Genomic DNA, 17,824 nt, shown 5'->3' on the forward strand with positions numbered 1-17,824 from the left:
ATTTCAAATGTCAATCTACTCATTTCAGCACATTCCAATATTTATAGCGACTGCATTGTTAAGTGGAATTGGCAGATGCAATCATATGAAATGAGAACACTGACAACTGCACTGGCTGCTAGTCCATTTCTGAGCTTAATTCAAAGAGATAGTATTAGCTTACAAAACCCCAAAGGGTTGGGACAGGCTCTCTGATGGAACAGCTTCAGTTTTACTTGAAATGCTTAAGATATCTCCACACAATCAGGCCAAGTGGGAAGAGGAATTTTTACCACTGGCAATCCTCAACTTAAGACCATTCGTTTTAATGACAATTCAAAGTTACCAAGGCACTGAAAAAAATGACACAATTTGTTCTCAATGTTATAACCAATGTACCACCCCCATAGTCACATGATTGCAATTTGAGCATTTGGCAACATTTACAACACTTGCAGGCTCCTGCAGACATAGGATTGCAATTTGTGGGCTTGCCAGCTAGCTTTTAACAAGCAGTCAATGGATTTCATGTCCTGGTTCCAGTGAAAGGAGAAAATGCACAGGCAATAAGCAGGTGAAGTCCATATGGGATGTGAGCCCTTGGGGTGGGGGATGAGGCTTGCAGAAGTGCTGGGTAGGAATATACATATATACACTCTGTTTAGGAGCAAAACATTTGCAGTGAGACTTGTAAAAACACCAGGAAAGTTTGTGTGGAGAGGCATCAGCAAATAGACATAAGTTAGACAAAAGAATAACTGAAGAAGCAGGAGAAAGAGTATCTGTGTGCACAATACCTTACTAGAGGATGAGGAGAAGATGTAATTCAATAGTTCTAGTAATCTAATACCACAATATAACTTGAAAAGTACTAAGAGATGAATCAGAAACTTGGTCAGTAATAAACCAATGTCAAAATGAAAGCACCAAGAATAGGAATTCATGAATCACAAAGTCAGATGCTGAAGATGCTTCCAAGGAATGGAAGGTACACTCTGTGGGATTAAATCCTTTCCTGGCGAGCATATGCAGCCGGAGCAGTCCCTGCTCAATGGTTGCCAATAATGAGGTATTGCTTGCAGAGTCAGCATCTTTCTGCTGCTTGTGTGACACTTATTTTTTCAGGCTGGAAGAGTTTGCCCTGTTTTCTTGGCACCTATGTTAACTAAAGAAGGATCAGTGCTGGCTGAGGAGAGTCTACTCAGTGGCTATCAAATCACTAGGATGCAGTACCCAGTGAAACCCAATTCCACCCACATCTCGGAATATGGCTCTGCGGCCATGACAATGGGGAAGCCAATAAGGAGGCTGTAAATTATAATCACATGGTATCTCATTTATCAATACTGCAGTAAAAAAAGCTAGTAAATTAATGTGTGGTCATGTGATGTCTCACTTAATGACCATACTGCTTAATGAAAAATGTTCCTATCCCCTTTATGGTCATAAATTGTGGATTATCTATGGCCATGTCCTATGGTAGAATGCCCTCCTCAAAGAGCTGCTTTCATGCTTACGTTGCAGTATTTTCTGCAGAAGATGAAGACATTATAATATTTTTTCCCAGAGATATAATGAACTTTTTTTCACATTTTAAAATATTAATAATTTACTGATACCTGTTTATACTGGTGCCCTTCTTTTTGATCTTATTTGCTATAATATTCTCTGTTTAGATTTTATGTTGTTTGCTATGGTTTATATCTTTCTATTTAAGAATGTTTCACTGATTGAACACTAGTTACTGGTTGGTGTAAAAGTACACTGACCTGTCAATCAACCCTGTGAATTACAAATAGCTTTAGGGATAATTGGAAAAATTGGGTTTCCTAAAGTCAAACTAATAGATTAATTTGCTGTCATGTGGATATTAGTATACATTACATAATGTATAGTAATATCCTTTATTAAGAAAAGGACATAAATATGTCCTTTTCTTAATAAAATTATACTAAATAAATTGTAAAACTTACATATATCAAAAGGGGAAGCATCTGGGTATTTTCTGTGAAAACATCAGAAATGTATGTATGTATGTTTGTATGTATGTTTGTATGTATGTATGTATGTATGTATGTATGTATGTATGTATGTATATGTGTGTGTGTATTTCTAAAAGCAAGTTATAAGCAAAATATCTTAGATTTGCAGATTTTACTGGATTTGTGAATTTATATTGTAATTCTGAGAAAGCAATCTAAACCAAAACATTTGTTTATGAGGTATACAAATGCATAACTGAAAAACAGGTGGCCCCAATTTTATCCAAACCCACAATTCTCACTTTATGAACACAATAGGGAATTAAGTTTCTATCTCAACATAGAAAACAAAAACATATCAATTATGTTGGTAAAAGCATTCCTGGAATGGTCTTCGTTTAATCCATGTTGCTTCTCTACTCCATTACTGTCATTTTTTTTCCAATTCTCAACTACTTTTATGAAATTATGTCACTTTTGATATAGTACAACAGTTATACTGAGAACAAAAAACGGTATCATTGGAATAAGGTCCTTTCTTACTGTACCTGTGAGCAAATAATCTTTTTGCATTTTCCTGATATTTTTTTTATAGGGATTTAATTTTGTACAGGGATTTTATTTAATTGGTTATGGCATTTGTCTTCTGGTGTAACATTCCACCAGAGAGTTTTATTGCTCCTACTTTAATGATTTTCTGAAACTATTAAAAACATGGTTCATCCAGATCTTGGGACAGGATGGCTATAGGTTGTGTCTCTCTATGTGTGATACTGAATTAGCCTTCTCGCCTGGTCTAGGGCTGTCCAGAACTGTTCAGAGGTTGGGCAGCCTCAAATCATTAAAAAAATATATGACAATATATAAAAGTCATTTATTTTACCTACACATTTAAAATTTGCTTAGGAGACTTAATTATTTCCTAAAACACCCAAATAAAAGATAACAGTGGTGTGTGTAATTTATAATATATATAATATATAAAACAGTGCAGATACTCCTATTAAAAATGAACGGAAAAGATGAAAGGAAATGCTGGGCCAACCTGCCTCTGCCTCTGCCTCTGTCTCTCTCTCTCTCTTTTGTTAAAAAAATATCACTTGTACATCTGTTAAAAAAACCAGATAGGAACAAGCATGTACATATTTTGAGAGCCACTCAACAGCAGGAATCAATTCCTCCATTAATGAACTGAAACCAGCACTGAGGCAGAGAGCAGCAGCTGTTTAACAGCTCATACTAATGCCATACAGTAATTTAGGCCAAGAAGCAAACTCTATGTTATCCAACTGAGTTTTCAAGGGGATTATTTTTGGAAGCCAAAATACAGCTGTTTTTACTGCAAGTTATTGCTTAGACAATCAAGTAACATCAATGACAAAAATTATAATTTTATATACTGTACTGAGATCTATTAGGAATATCAACTTTGGGAACTGCAAGAACAGGTTTCTATGTACAGAAAGACTTAATTTAGTAGTACAGAAATCAGGATGCCACAATCATAGAAAGACTAGTTGGAAAGATCTATTTAGCTTATTGACTCCAGCCTCTTTTTTATGCAGTTAAAAATGCCCATGATGTACTGTTGTCCAGATTCTATTTGAGCATAATACAGAGGAGTCCCACCTCTCTGAGGTATTAATTTAATTTTAATTTATTTTTACATTTAGGAAATCCATACTAATATTTAATCAAACTCTGCCTCCAAATAACTTACATCCATTATTACATAATATGCTCTGGACATGATAAGATAATAAAGATCAGGTCCTGGTTTTCTTCTGACATATTTTCAGATACCTGTAAAGTGCTAGTATATGTCATTCCAGTCTTCTCAAAGTTAAATATTCCCAATTTTTTTTTCAAGTAACATGGCTTCTAGAAATCTATTTTCTTGCCTGTTCTCTCAGAATCTGTTCTAGTTTGTCTCAATCCTCCTTAAAATAAAATCCATAGAACTGGACACAAAATGGAAGAAAACTGACCAATAATGCTAGAATAATGTAAAACAGTTTTCCTGTAATTTGGAAAATACATTTTGGCTGATGAAGCAATACCCATTCATAATTTGTTTGGAAGCAGGTTTTATTCTAAAATCGCAATCTTGATTACTGCCAATATAGATATCTCTTATTTTATATCGGTCCATGTGATAAACAACTCCAGTTCTTTGTGAAGTTTTATTCTGTTGTTTTCAGCCTTTTTTCCCACCGACCAGTATTGCTTTCAAATTTGTGTCTTCTTTTACATAAATCTACCCAATTTCGTGTCTTGTCGAATTTGATAAGCCTTCCCTCTTCCTAGTTATCAGTCAGTGAAAATTGAATTCAAAATTAACTATAACAACTATGATTTGCTACACTACTAGAAGTTCTTCCTGGTTAAAAAAATACACTCATTTATATAAATCAGGAGATTGGTTTAATGTGGGAAATCATTCTCCAGTTTTGCATCTAAAAAATTTGCTTACTATATACACATCAGGACAAATATGGTGAGAAAAAGTAAACTTCTTATGGAAAAAATTGGAAAATAAACTTCATATTTAACTAGTGCAGAAACTAAAAAGAAACAGCAACTGCAGATCTCATATAAATTCATTACACGCTTCAACTTCTTTCGCTGTATTAAATGTGCATGATATGAGTTGCTTTTAAAATTGTAATCTCAAATCAAGCAATAAGATGAAATGGATTGTATCAGCCAGAGTTTTATGTAAACCTATCCATTCAGTAGAGGAAAAAACAGAGCCGTATCAAATTCAACACAAGTATATTGCCTTCTAAAACTTTTTGCCCTACTTCTTCCCTTTGACACATAAATGTATTATGTCTGTTAACAATATTTCCTTGCCAATGGCTGTTGGTCCATCAGCAGTCTTACACGCACAGGACTCTGGAGGAATGTGAAAAAGTGCTTTGCCAGCAACAGCAATATGAAATATGAATTACAAACAGAAACACAGCACCAGATAATGCTGATAGGACTCAGTTGTCCGTAAAGAAATATTTGTGTATGTGTTTGTGTGTGTGCATGCATATGTATACATACATAGCACGTGTATGCACACGTGCATGCTCCCACCCTCTCTATTTTGCACACACACAGGATCTGTTAACTTTATACAAAGAGAATTTGTATTCTGCACTCATTTTCAGAGTATATTCATGAACTGGAATAGAGCTTGGTAACAAGGTCAGCCAATGAATAGGCATAGCAACTAAATCAGCCAATGAGGACAGTTTGGAAACTGAAACTAAAAGTAGCTTAGGAAACTGAAACTAGAAGTAGCCTAAAGTGGCTATATTAAGCTCTGCAACTCTGCAGCTATGTTAAGAATAGAATACTTTTATTGTCATTGCATTCCACGAATACAATAAAATTTGAAAGCTACTCCAGCACAGTGCCCCAAACACCACATCACAATCACACTACAAAGTTTTAAAAAATAAAATACAATAACAATAACAATAATATCACAAATGCACTGTTTGATTCAAGACAATTACTGCCTTGGAAAAGAAACTGTTTCTCAATCTATTAGTCGTCATTTTAAGACACCTATAAACGCCTCCCTGATGGTAACAGATCAAAATATGAATGTCGAGGATGAGAACAGTCTGTGGAGATTTTTAGTGCTCTAGGGAGCACTAAAGCTCTGCAGTTCTGAAGCTATGTTGAGCTCTGAGTCTATCTATTGGAAATGAAACTGCTTCTCTCCTCTTGCTTGCCTGCTGAACTAAAGTAAAAGAGAAACCAACTTGCTTGCTGAAGACTGGAGCTCTGCTCTGAACTTGCAACATGTTTCTGCTTGAGTTTGCTCCATGTTGGAGAAATCTACAACTGGTTTGTAAAATCTACTTATTATGTTTATAAAGATGTTAAATGAAGCATCGGCCAACTGTGTTTATTTTTCTGGTGCTGAATTAACGCTGCAAAACTCTGAATACTCATCCATACTAAAAACAATCCATTCATTTGCATTTACAGAAGTGTATATAAGAAAAAAAGTGCTATATTATTTTTTAATAACCTGATTGGAATTTCAGCATCACATTGCATAGATTTATTATATCACCACTTCACTACCACTAAGGCCATCAAGCTGAACAAAAGTGATTACATCCGTGGTTCTCCTTGTTTCAGACCCTGGCTATTGGCATATTATTTCCTCAAAATGCCTTACATTCTTTCATTGCCTGATGTAACGCTTCATCAAATCTCAACCGCAAGTTGGCACGTGAAGAACAGAAGCCTGAGAATGCAGCAGGCATATGTGTGACAGTGATATGTGATGTACAAGAAAGAATCAAGAGCATGATACATGTTCAGTTACAATGAAATTTGATCCTCAGGCGACAGAGAAATGCCTGTTTCCTTGCTTGAGCACAGATTTTCATGTCTTATTTCCCCAAGGAAGACCTGTCAATTTCTAAATAGGAATCCTCCAGCAGCACCCTGTGGGACAAGCAGCTGCAGCCAGTAGTAAAACCAGCCCAACTCCAACAAGGCCTCTAGAAATGTCTTGCAAGGAGAGGAACATATCTTAGCCCAACTTCCTAAGGACTTCAGTATTTGTTTAACAGCAATACAAGTGTCTGGACAATCACACAAACAACCATGGCTTCTCACCATTTGTTTCCATGACTTTAGGAAACATCTAAATCAGACTTTAACTGCAACCGAGATGAAGCATGAATGGCATCAGAAAAAGATTGCCCCTTTCTGACAGTGAAAACTGCTTAGTAGCCATTGCAGGGCACATAAGTGGTTCATTTAAAAATAAAAATGCAACTTTTATTAGAATTCTGTTAGTGCTGTCTCAAGGCCTATGTAGTCCCACATCCTTCCCCCCACCCCATTATGAATAGCTATAATCTGTACGCCAAAGGTGAAATTCATAAGAAAGATCTTGTTCATATTCCCTGATAACTGATATACAGCAACCTAGTTAAAACAATCTCTTAATACACATTATGGTTTGCTGATTTGTGGCTGGTATCGTAAATGAAATCACTTAAAAAAATTGGAATGAATTCTTACAGAAGTTTACTGTGGTATATGAACCAGGTGCTTGGATACTGAAAATAATATGCTATGTTCATGTTTAATAGCATTCATAGCCTCAACTTTAGAAACATCCAAATTGGTCAACATCACTATATTTTAGTTTGATTATGGGCTGTGGTAAAAGTTATTTTCTTTTATTTGTCCTGAATTTTCCATTGCGCTTCATCAGAATCTACAATGTATTATAAGTAAACCTTATCAATGTACTCCGCTATGCATAATTTGATACAGCTTTATTGCATATTTCCTTTCTAAGATAGTGTTCATTTATTTGCCATGGTAAGATGCCGATTTATACTAACAAATGCTATCCGTGCTTCCTATTCAATAAACAGTCCTGTGGTAGGAGGGAGGGGGAAAACAAGTATATGTCTTCCATTTGTTTAAAGGAGTTTATTAACATCACAAAACTAAAAACATTTCTTTTAGAAATGTTAAAAGCTACAATGTGTGGACTCAACAATGTCCATCTGAACCAGTGTGTCTCAACCTGGATACTCATCCAGAGACATTCAAAATTGGTAAACCCTTAAAAAATTAATTTCAACTTTATTGCCTTTATTACTTCTTCATGTCTAAACAGTTGAGAAAGCCTAATCTCACTTCTTGCTGCCATCCTTCATTTTTATAGTGCACTCACTGTATCCTTCCATGGTAATTGCAGAGATTTGTCACATCTGAGCATACTCTCCTTATCCATTATATACAGCTTCTAAATGTCTTTGTAGGGGTGGAGGAAAGAAAAAAGGAAATCAATTTAACTCTTTATGACACCTTGCTTTTTCAAGGTTATTTCCTGCTCCTTAAGAGCAAACTTATTATTTGGAATAATGTTTCAAACTACCACCAGTACAGAGAAGAAATTCTTTAAACAGGACTGGGCTATACTGTAGTTAAAGTGGTGCTTTGATTACATAAGATCCACAGTATTCAAACCAAACCCAAAACAAAATAAATAAATCCCAGGGAATAAAATAAACTGCAAACAGCAATTCTGAATGGATTGTACTGAATTTATATTAAATTGAATTTATATATTAAATTGAACTTATATTAATCATTTGCAAATTATAATTCTTAAATCTTGTGACTCAAGGGGTTAGAAATATCTGTTTTCAGAGGGAAGGGGGAAAATTGTCCAACTATGAAGGTTATGGTTGGAAGTTACACAACTATATGTCAGTAATGGGATTCAATTTTTTTTTTACTACCAGTTCGGTGGGCATGGCAGGGGAAGGATACAGTAAAATCTCCAGTCAGAGGTGGTATTTGCCGGTTCTCCAAACTACTCAAAATTTCTGCTACCGGTTCTCCAGAACTGGTCAGAATCTGCTGAATACCACCTCTGCTATATGTATAAAAATATAGCACTCAATAAACTAGAAACCTACATTTTTCAGGAACAAAAATAATCTTGTTATGAGAGGCCCTTGGTGCTCTCTGAACTTGCTTGTTTTCTTGCAGACATTTCATTACCCTAACTAGATAGTATCATCAGTACTAGTAAGGAGCCCAAAATAGAACAAAATGACTCCAGCACTCCTTCACCAGTAATCAGCACTCAGATTAGCATCCATTAACTTCAAGGTTAACTTCAGACCACCAATCAAGTAAGCAATACCCCAATCAAGAAACTGCCAAAGAGCATTCAGTAAACAATCCAACAAAAGAATCTCTTAAGTCCACACCCACCCAGACAGACAGACAAGGCAACAGAATATATACTAGCAGCAAACAGCACTCCTTACTAGCACTGATGATGTTACCTAGTTAAGGTAATGAAACCTCTGCAAAAAAAACAAGCAAGCTCAGAGGGAACCAAGGATCCCTCATTTCAACCCTCAGCTACAAATATTCCCTTTTAAATCTTGTTATCCCAGAAATAACACAATATGGTAGAATGTCGAATATATTATTAATACATAGAAATGTCTGAACTGTGTTTTTAAGTGCAATTATACAGTCACTTGCCTGGGAGTAAACTTCACTGAATAGAATGAGACTGATGACTACATATAAAAATGCTGTATGTTAAATCTTTGATGAAAATTAGAAAAGAAACTTCTTTATCAAGATAAAGGATATAACCATCAAAATCTCAAATCTTGACCCTCCAAGTTCTGGTTAGCTAGCACTGATTTTCTGCCTCAGTAGAATTGAATCTGCTCTGATGCATGCTATTTAAAGTTAATAAACTTATTTAAGGTGCCTTGCCAAGGAAAAAAACAAAACCAAACTTGCTTTCTGAAACTAAATGGATTTCCTGATTTTGCAAGAGCCTGGATTACATTGCATCCCTTGGAGAAATTTAAATGTCCCCAGTTTTAGTGCAAATATCCCTTGAATATACTTCTCAGCAACACTGATTTTCAAGTGATCATCCCATATGGAACTTACCTATTTTATTTATAAAATGATTTCACAGGTTTTGCAATATGTAAACACACACACACACACTCCACTTTGAATAACCTTCAAAAGCTCTCCAAGGAGGAATTTTGCCTGTTTGTCTGTATACACAGACACTGATGCAAATAAACTTCTCACAAAACATTGTAATAATTTGTCTTGATTTCCTTAGTGGTGGTGGTACTGAGTTATTAGCAGAACCAGGATGAAAAAAATCTTGAGTTTTCCAGGTGGCTAACCCTTTAATTATGAAGTAAAAAACTTATGTTTTGAAACTAAGTTATAAGGGTGTTGGGTTAGTAAGTGTTGCAAAAATAAAGCCCACAAATCTTATAATAGGAAAGTTATGGGATAAGAAGATAATAATTAGAAAATAATTTTCTCTACCTCAGTTAGATACACACTAGCAAGTTCACGTTACTCTGTTTGGTGGAGGAATTAGTAAGTTATCCCCACCTGCTTGAAAAAAACTGTCTAAATGTTGATATCATGGCACTCTGTATAAGCCTTTTATTAACTTAGCTTCTGCAATATTCTTTTCCTGTCAAAAAGTAAATGTTTTACTCCAGGGGAGAAATGAAATGTGATGATTATCAACAATACAGTCATGGAAATATCAGTGTTTTGTGGTATTGCTCCTAGACATTGATGAAAAAAAATGGAGGATGGGTAATGGTGCAGAAAAATTAATTCATTTTCAGCCGATGAGAATCTTGCCTTCCCTTTCGAGCATGAAGGGAAAAAGCCATGCCACAAGCCATGCAGTACAGGTGACATGCAGATTTTAAAAATCATATCTGACACAGTTAGTAAAACAAAAACCAAACTCCTTTTCCAATGCGAGTAGTATATTTGCTCTTGGGTGCTTTTGGTAGCCAAATGGCAGCTAAATGGCAGTACAGAAAAAAAAATCTGTCAAGATTCCACAGCAAGTCCAGTTGATACGGCTACCTACCCGTACTGGTCAGGCTGATGCATCATGGGACCCTGAGCGTTGCCATAGTTGGGGTGCTGTGAAGAAAACATGGGGCGTCCGCCAGCCCCAGACTGGCTGGGATAAGCAGGCGACCGAATGTATGGTGGCCTAAAGCAGAACAAAAGAACAACTTCTTTGGATTTGTATTGGACTACAAGCTTGGACCTGATGGCAGGATTCTTCTTGTTTGGAAAACAGCCATATTCTTTTTCTTACTCTCTGGCAATAAGGAGAAAAATGTGGTTCTTCCATAGCCTTAAATGATGGGGTTCATCTCATACTCCCTACAGATGTCTGTAGAGATTCTTGGTCATCCAGGTTATCGTTGTCCCAAGGGTGCTTTTTCAGGAGGCAACTGGACTTCCTTTTTTTTTTTCTTGGAAGACATTTCCCTTCTCATCCAAGAAGCTTTTTCAGCTCTGACAGGATAGTGGGGAATGGAAGGATTTTTCTGCAAGGAATATAAATCTAGTTGCCTCCTGAAAACTCCCTACAGATGTTTTCTTTTGTAATAAAAGTATAGTAATGCCTTAGTCTTTCTACAGGTAAAGAGTAAAAGAGGAGGAGATGAAAACAATACGAAGTACCGTATCATAGAAAATAGAAACTGAAAAGAAAATTCTAAAAAAAAAAAAATGGAGTTGCAAGATGCCTCATTTATGAACCTAAATGCTACATATATCTTACATTAATTATAATTATTTATATCACAAATGATGCTGTGAAATGCAACACTTGATTTTACTGCAAATGGCCTTCTTTTAAAATTAAGAGTTATTTTTGTTTTTTACATCTAGTTTTCACTTCTGAAAAATATGGATTGTTCAAAGCAAAAAAAAAAAGAACACTAAACCCACTGGCCTGCTAAATTGCACAGGCTTTCAGTTATTTTTATAAAACTGTTGGTTTTACATATTAAGAGCAGACATTAACAAAAACTAAATTGCGCTTTTATAAATTATATTCCTCACAGTTCAAACAAGATATACATTCTTAAAGTAATAAAATAAAGGTCAAGCATTCTAATAAAATATTCTTACCCTTTCTGGTAGTAATGGGATTATCTGCATTTTGAGCACTTACTGGTAATGTATATGTAATGCAATGAATGCTTTTTTAAAAAAAAATGAATATCTAATGTTTATACTTTTTCAAGTATTATAAATATGCATGCTGTTTTATATGCATGCATTAAATATACAGATGCATATAATAGTAACACTGTTTTGCAAAGTAATCATGAAATTCATTTTTCTCTTAATGATATTTTTACTATTAACACAGTGAAACCAAAAGATACAACCAAGAACATGAATTCATTTGCAATAGGTGCCTCTGGGGGAAGGACAGCATTTGCAAACACAGTCTTTGCATTTTTGTAGATCTTAACAAACTTCAATTCAATTAACAGTTTAAGGGTCTGAAAATATTATTCCAGAAGGAGGACGCTGTGGTTATTGGACCTAGAAATAGAATAGATGACTTGAGTTTCCTTATTCTAAAATGTCCAGAGAACTTGAGTCTAGATGCTGGACCCACTTTGTTACTCAGGATGGCAGATGCCAATCAGATATTCTGATTAATTTACAAAGGTTGGTTGTATTGACAATGGCTTAAGTTCCTTTGCCAACGGCTGCATATAAATGTTCTGAAAGCCTAAGATATCTTGCTTATCTTTCCAGTAATGCTGCCTTTTTCTACAATTTATCTGATCACCTTTCCCAACAATTTATTGTACCACTTGCGTAGACTTAAATGTATTCTTTCAGAGGCTAAATGCAGGCAGTTTATGTCTTAAATTTAAATGGTGGGATTTCCACCTCTATGTATTTTTTGTTTTCTGAGAGAAAGCATGCTGTAAAACCTCCAATATTCAATCCTTGTCATTTTGGTTTGGTTCAGCCCATTCTACTCTTCTCTTTCTTTTACACACAAATGCGTTTTACTTAGCATGGACATTGTTAATGTTTTCAGATCCTTCCCCTTGGAAGCGTACCTGCTCTGGGCGGAGTTGGCAGCAGCTTGCATCACTGCTGCAGCTGCCTCCTGGGCCTTACGGTTCACAGTTGGCATGGGTGGTCCCATCCCGGGGCCTCCTTGCTGAGCCATGCCCGGAGAACTGGGTGTCATACTGCTCATATTTCCAGGAAACGGTCTGCTTTGCATCCCAGTTGATGGCATTCGTCCCAAGGGAATGGTACCACAAGGCTGGCCTGGACCCTGTCCGTGCATCTGGTTGCTGGCATTTATACCCATACCAGGTCCTGGTCCACTGTAACCTGCGTTGGTCACTCCAGAGTATGTTGGCTGTCTGGAGTAGTTCCCTAAACAAAACAATATAGAAGAGGAAAATAAAGTTACTAGTTCTGAATCTATGGAATGAGACCACTGGAAAAAGCTGTGTGCATTAAAATGATTTAAGTAGGGCAAAATATGTCTAAGTATTCTTAACTAGTATCCAGTATCTTCAGGCATTAGCATTTGCTGGATCTATATTTCTTGAAATTATGTGCCTGCATCAATAGGGATATATAGCAAACATGGAAAGCCTGGTAGACGAATGTGAACAAAGGCAATAGCAATAGCACTTTGACTTATATACTGTTTCACAGTGCTTTACAGCCCTAAGTAGTTTACAGAGTGCGTTTATTGCCCTCAACAATCTAGGCCCTCACTTTACCTTCGGAAGGATGGAAGGCTGAGTTAACCTTGAGCTGGTGAGAAAGCAGGCCACGGAGGAAACAGTGGCTGCCTTGTTAATCATCTTGCAGTAGCCAGAGCCACAGAGTGGAAAATGCAGAAGTAGCAACAGAATGACACAAAGGGAGAACTCACAATGATCTTCTAACTGGCCTGGAACAAAGTGGCTCCTTCTCCTTGTTCTTTTCCTTTTTTTTAAAAAAGATTCCACTGAGGAAGCCTCCCACAATGATTATACCCCTTCATACAATTCTACTTAGTGTAAGAAATAGAGAGCAGAACAAGTGTGGTAACTCATCTTATTATATAATTTAGTTTTGCTTTTTAATAAGACATCTAGGCTGTTGGGTAGCTTCCTACATTGACTGATAATGGGACCAGAATGCCCCATGCTTAAACATAATAGCTCCCTTCTGTCCTTTAAAAAGGAATCAAACAACATTAAACATTTGGTTTCAGAAGGCAACGATACACCTATGATTGCCCATTGGGTTCTCACACGTGCAACATTTATTTAATCTATAGACAGTCTGCCCCATCCCAAATGAGTCTGGGCTGCTTTACAACATTAAACAAACAATAAATACCAAACAAGCTCTAGTGACTAATTCTTTGAATTAGAAACTACACTTTGCTATTTGCACCAAGTTTACAATTGTCTATTAAGAATCAGGTTTTACTCTGCACAATTGTGTTTGTTGAAAGCAACAAAAACATTTCTATGTGTATCAAAGGTCTAACTTTTGTCTTGGCTGTTCCTGATGTGGCATTTCACCTTAAGAATGTCCTATATAACTGCAAAGTCACTGTATAGCAGCGATGAGGAAACTTGGGAAGAACAGTACACACTAACAGATCTTGTAAGCCTTTCATTCCCTAATCCTTGTTTACATAACTTTTAACCAAAAACTGCATTCAAACTGACATAATAATTAAAACAGATATCTAATATGACAACAAATTTGGAGGCTGCAAGTATGTTTTCTAAATACAAAAGCTTCTGCTAAATAAAAGCCAGGATATCAGTAATGTGATAAATATTTCAGGTGAAAAAAAAGGTAGACTTCTTTCAACACCTAAATAATTGCCAACAATAAATGAGAGAGAAAGCCAAGAAAGAAAAGTACAAATTTTCCTGTTTTTCTAATAGTTTCATAATTTGCTGGCAGTGGCTTTGACAGCAAGCAGATGGATGCACCATTAGATTCAATGAATGGAGCAGATGCTGAGCTAGTCCCCATCAGCTGGGATATCAGGCAGCCAAGTGCAAAAAAACCCCACACTTTTTAAGTGAGTATTCTTTGGCACAGCAGCCTTGGAACGTTAATAAGCAGCCTATTCTTTCTTCAACCAATGGAGCTCATTTCAGCTAATTAGAATGAAATCCAGAGGCATTGGAGTCTCATATGGAGGACGAAACTGCTTAGCACTGGAGCTTTCATGTATAAGGAAGCCAAAATACAGGTAAGAAAAACATTAACATTCTCTTATAAACAAAATTTCAAAATAAAAAAAGGGAGTTTAAAACTTTGTTTTGGCTTGATGTGTTTATTCCTAGGTGGCTCACTTTAAATTGGCTTTGCAGAATTTTGCATTGAGGTCCAAATTAAGAAACATTGTAACTCCAGTTTGATTTCAAGCTGTTTCAGCACCCCAACCTTTTAAAACCTTTCATTGCCTTTTTCATGATTATATCTGGCAAATAATTAGCTATATTAAATATACACCAATAGGGTAGGTTAACAAAATCTTTTTGCAAGTCCCTTTGGGCAAAATCTGTTTCCTTATCTATGTAGCGCATGCTCAAGTTTAGGTGCTAAAATAATAAAAATTATTCCCAATATCAAACAAATTAGAAAACTGACTTTATTTCTGTAAAAGTTTTTCTACACAGATTCTAGGTAATTTACTTGTTATGTACTAAGTAATAGTTAATTACACACTCCATTTGCCAATGAACTTTCACCTTACAAGTTAAAATAAAAAACCAGTACTTTCATACACATACCAACTTAGAAATGAGGCATGAGTTTTTAAAATTTAGCCCAATAAAAATTGCAAAGTATTTCTTGTCTAGCACCTGCTCATAACTTCTGGCTGCCAGAACATTGTATTTGAACTGATAAAGGGACTATATTATTCAAGTACTGGGTTTACTATGCAACAATAACAATGTTCCTGAAAGTGGTGTTTCACTTCTTATTCACTCTTTAAAGTTACCAGTGCTTCAAAAGTTATGAATTAAAACCATGGAAATGAATGTTTTTTATGTTTCTCATTCTTGCCTGAAGCCCAGATATTAGAGCGGCACGTGCAGTATAAAGTGAGCCTGTGCTGATGTGTGTGGAATGGTGAAAGATGATGCTTTCAGAATTCAATAAAAAAACAGAAGCTAAGGAATATGATTAATTGCAACGGGCTGTTTTCTTCAACGCTAGCCTCTATTCTAAAACTAAGTAATCAACCATTTGTATTATTTAGGATTTTAAAACTGAGCTGAATTCTACAAATCAAATCAAAGAAATTCGAGTTGCACAATGGCTGCCACTCAGCAGAGGAGACCCATTTCACAATTCTGAAATATCACAGCACAGATATTACCTGGCAGGATTATAATCAGAAAGTAATCATTTTTGGCTTGATTCCAAATCAATTATAGGAACTAAACACTACAGATTTATAGTGGAGAACTTTTAAAAAATACAACGGCAGAATTGTAGAGGGTTGCTTGTGTATTTTATTATAATGATCTACTTTTATTTAGTTTTTTTTCAACATAAAAGTATTTGGTTTTTGATACCATCAACCATGATACATCCTTCAGGATCAGCTCAGAAGGTTGCTAGTGGACAGCATGGTATTGTGCTGTTCATCTCCTTCCTTCAGACTTGATTTCAGTCAGTGGTGATAGGGAAGGAGAGGTCTTGCCCATGGCCTCTACAGGGTTTGGTGTTTTTTCCTTAACACTACATGAGGCCTCTGGGTGAGCTCATCCATCACCATGGGGTGAAGTATTGTCAGTATGCTGGTGATACCCAATTATATATCTCCACCCTGGAAAACTAAGTGATATCATGACCATCTTATTCTGGAACCTGAGTAACGGGAATAACTCCACTAGAGGAACTCTTTCACCCAAAATGTAAGCAACAAACAATGCATTTTTACTGTGATTTACTGTTTTTCACCCACAAATTCAATAGTTAGATAGCTCCATAGTGAGTTACTGAATAATGCAAACTGTTCCAGCTGTTTATATTTACAATATACAATAGTTTTGACTACTTGACAGCCGACTAAACTGTTTACTGCACGAAATATTTCTTTATTGGATTTGAAGGTTATTTACAATCCACTTGTGTAATTTGAATTCATTTTTATTCCACATATTTCTCTGGGATAGGAAACAAACAAACATTGGTCTAGTACAAATGCTATCCTGGCTGAACCTTTGCTGATGTACTGTTTTTCTTCCTCAATTGTTAGATGATTTGCTTCCTGGAAGCCAGTTCAAACCACCATCCAAACCTGTTTCAAAGTCTAATGTCTATTTTGAAATGCTGCAGTATTGCAATGTTCATTCTCCCCCATCAACATGAGATCTGGTTGAGAATCATAGAATTGCAATCCAACAATATTTGGGGATCTAAAACTAGAAACTACATTTTACCTATCAACATCTTCTATTACCAAGAAGAACATAAAATAAGGGCACTGAACAAAGGGCATGTCATGACAGGGAAACTGATGGTGTATGTTGAGGAATTTTAAGAATCCCCGTAGACTTTAAAATGACAACAGTATCACTATTGTCTTTTCCTATCGATAACTTTGATTTATCTGGAACTGAATCTTTACTTATGCGATTGAATCATCCATAATTGCAATTAACATTTTAAAAAAGCATTAAAACATCTTTTTAGGTAAAAGAATTTTGAAATGTATTCATTTTTATTTTATTTATCAAATTTCCATATGATCACTTCATCTAAGTGAGTCTGAGTGTTTAAAATGCAAACTAGCATACAAAAAAATATATTGACTAACAAACTTATTGTCAACTAAAAAGATACTCCTTTGGTCTTTTTAGTTGCTAGAAAAAGGGAGTGGGAGAAAACAAGGCATTCTTTTTTTTTTTTTTTTGTAAATTTTATTTGAGTTTTCACAAAAAAAAATACAAATAAAATATCTTTTTTGAAAGTAGCGCAATCCCGGGTTACATTTCTTCATACAGACACAAATTCAATTTCATGCTCATTTTTATGTTCTATTCCATATCTTATTACTGTTTTACATTTTCTACATAGCTTCTCCCCTCTTTTAATTTTCTCAATTTTATTTTAATTATCTCGTCTCAATCCAAATCATTATATTTATACTTTTTGTCTGTCCTGTTTCCATTTCATATTATCTTTTTTCATTAAACAAAGTTTCTCCTGTAGTTGCTGATTGGAGTATGACACCTTTATATCTTTTAAGTTTATCCATTTAACTCTTATTTAGGCTTCAATATATACCTTAAAGTTATAACATTCAATATAATACATAACTTCCATTCGGATTCTGCTTGGTACATTCTTAAAATACACACTATATTCTTAAAAAAAAAAGATTATAAATATATGTAATTAAAACAACACATTCCATTCCAATTCAATTCTATCATTAATGTTAACATTCATTAAAATCTTAACTTCTTTAACAT

The 17,824-nt window shown here is 35.4% G+C and overlaps 1 protein-coding gene across 18 annotated transcripts in view; it reads right to left on the bottom strand.

The window, feature by feature from the left end:
- Positions 1-17,824, bottom strand: part of ARID1B (AT-rich interaction domain 1B) — a 426,965-nt gene that overhangs the window by 54,918 nt on the left and 354,223 nt on the right. For 9 of the 18 annotated variants that reach the window (XM_087969691.1, XM_087969738.1, XM_087969708.1 and 6 more), the window contains 2 exons: positions 12,416-12,743; positions 10,399-10,527 (listed from right to left, as the gene is read on the bottom strand). In XM_087969691.1, coding sequence (XP_087825817.1) covers positions 10,399-10,527; positions 12,416-12,743 — 457 coding nt within the window. The remainder of the gene's footprint in view (positions 1-10,398; positions 10,528-12,415; positions 12,744-17,824) is intronic. The other 9 variants (XM_087969777.1, XM_087969760.1, XM_087969771.1 and 6 more) reach the window with 1 other exon arrangement.

Source organism: Notechis scutatus, chromosome 1 (assembly GCF_049901735.1).
Source record: "Notechis scutatus isolate UNSWTSFEM ecotype Mainland chromosome 1, rNotScu1.2, whole genome shotgun sequence".
Lineage (NCBI taxonomy): Eukaryota > Metazoa > Chordata > Lepidosauria > Squamata > Elapidae > Notechis > Notechis scutatus.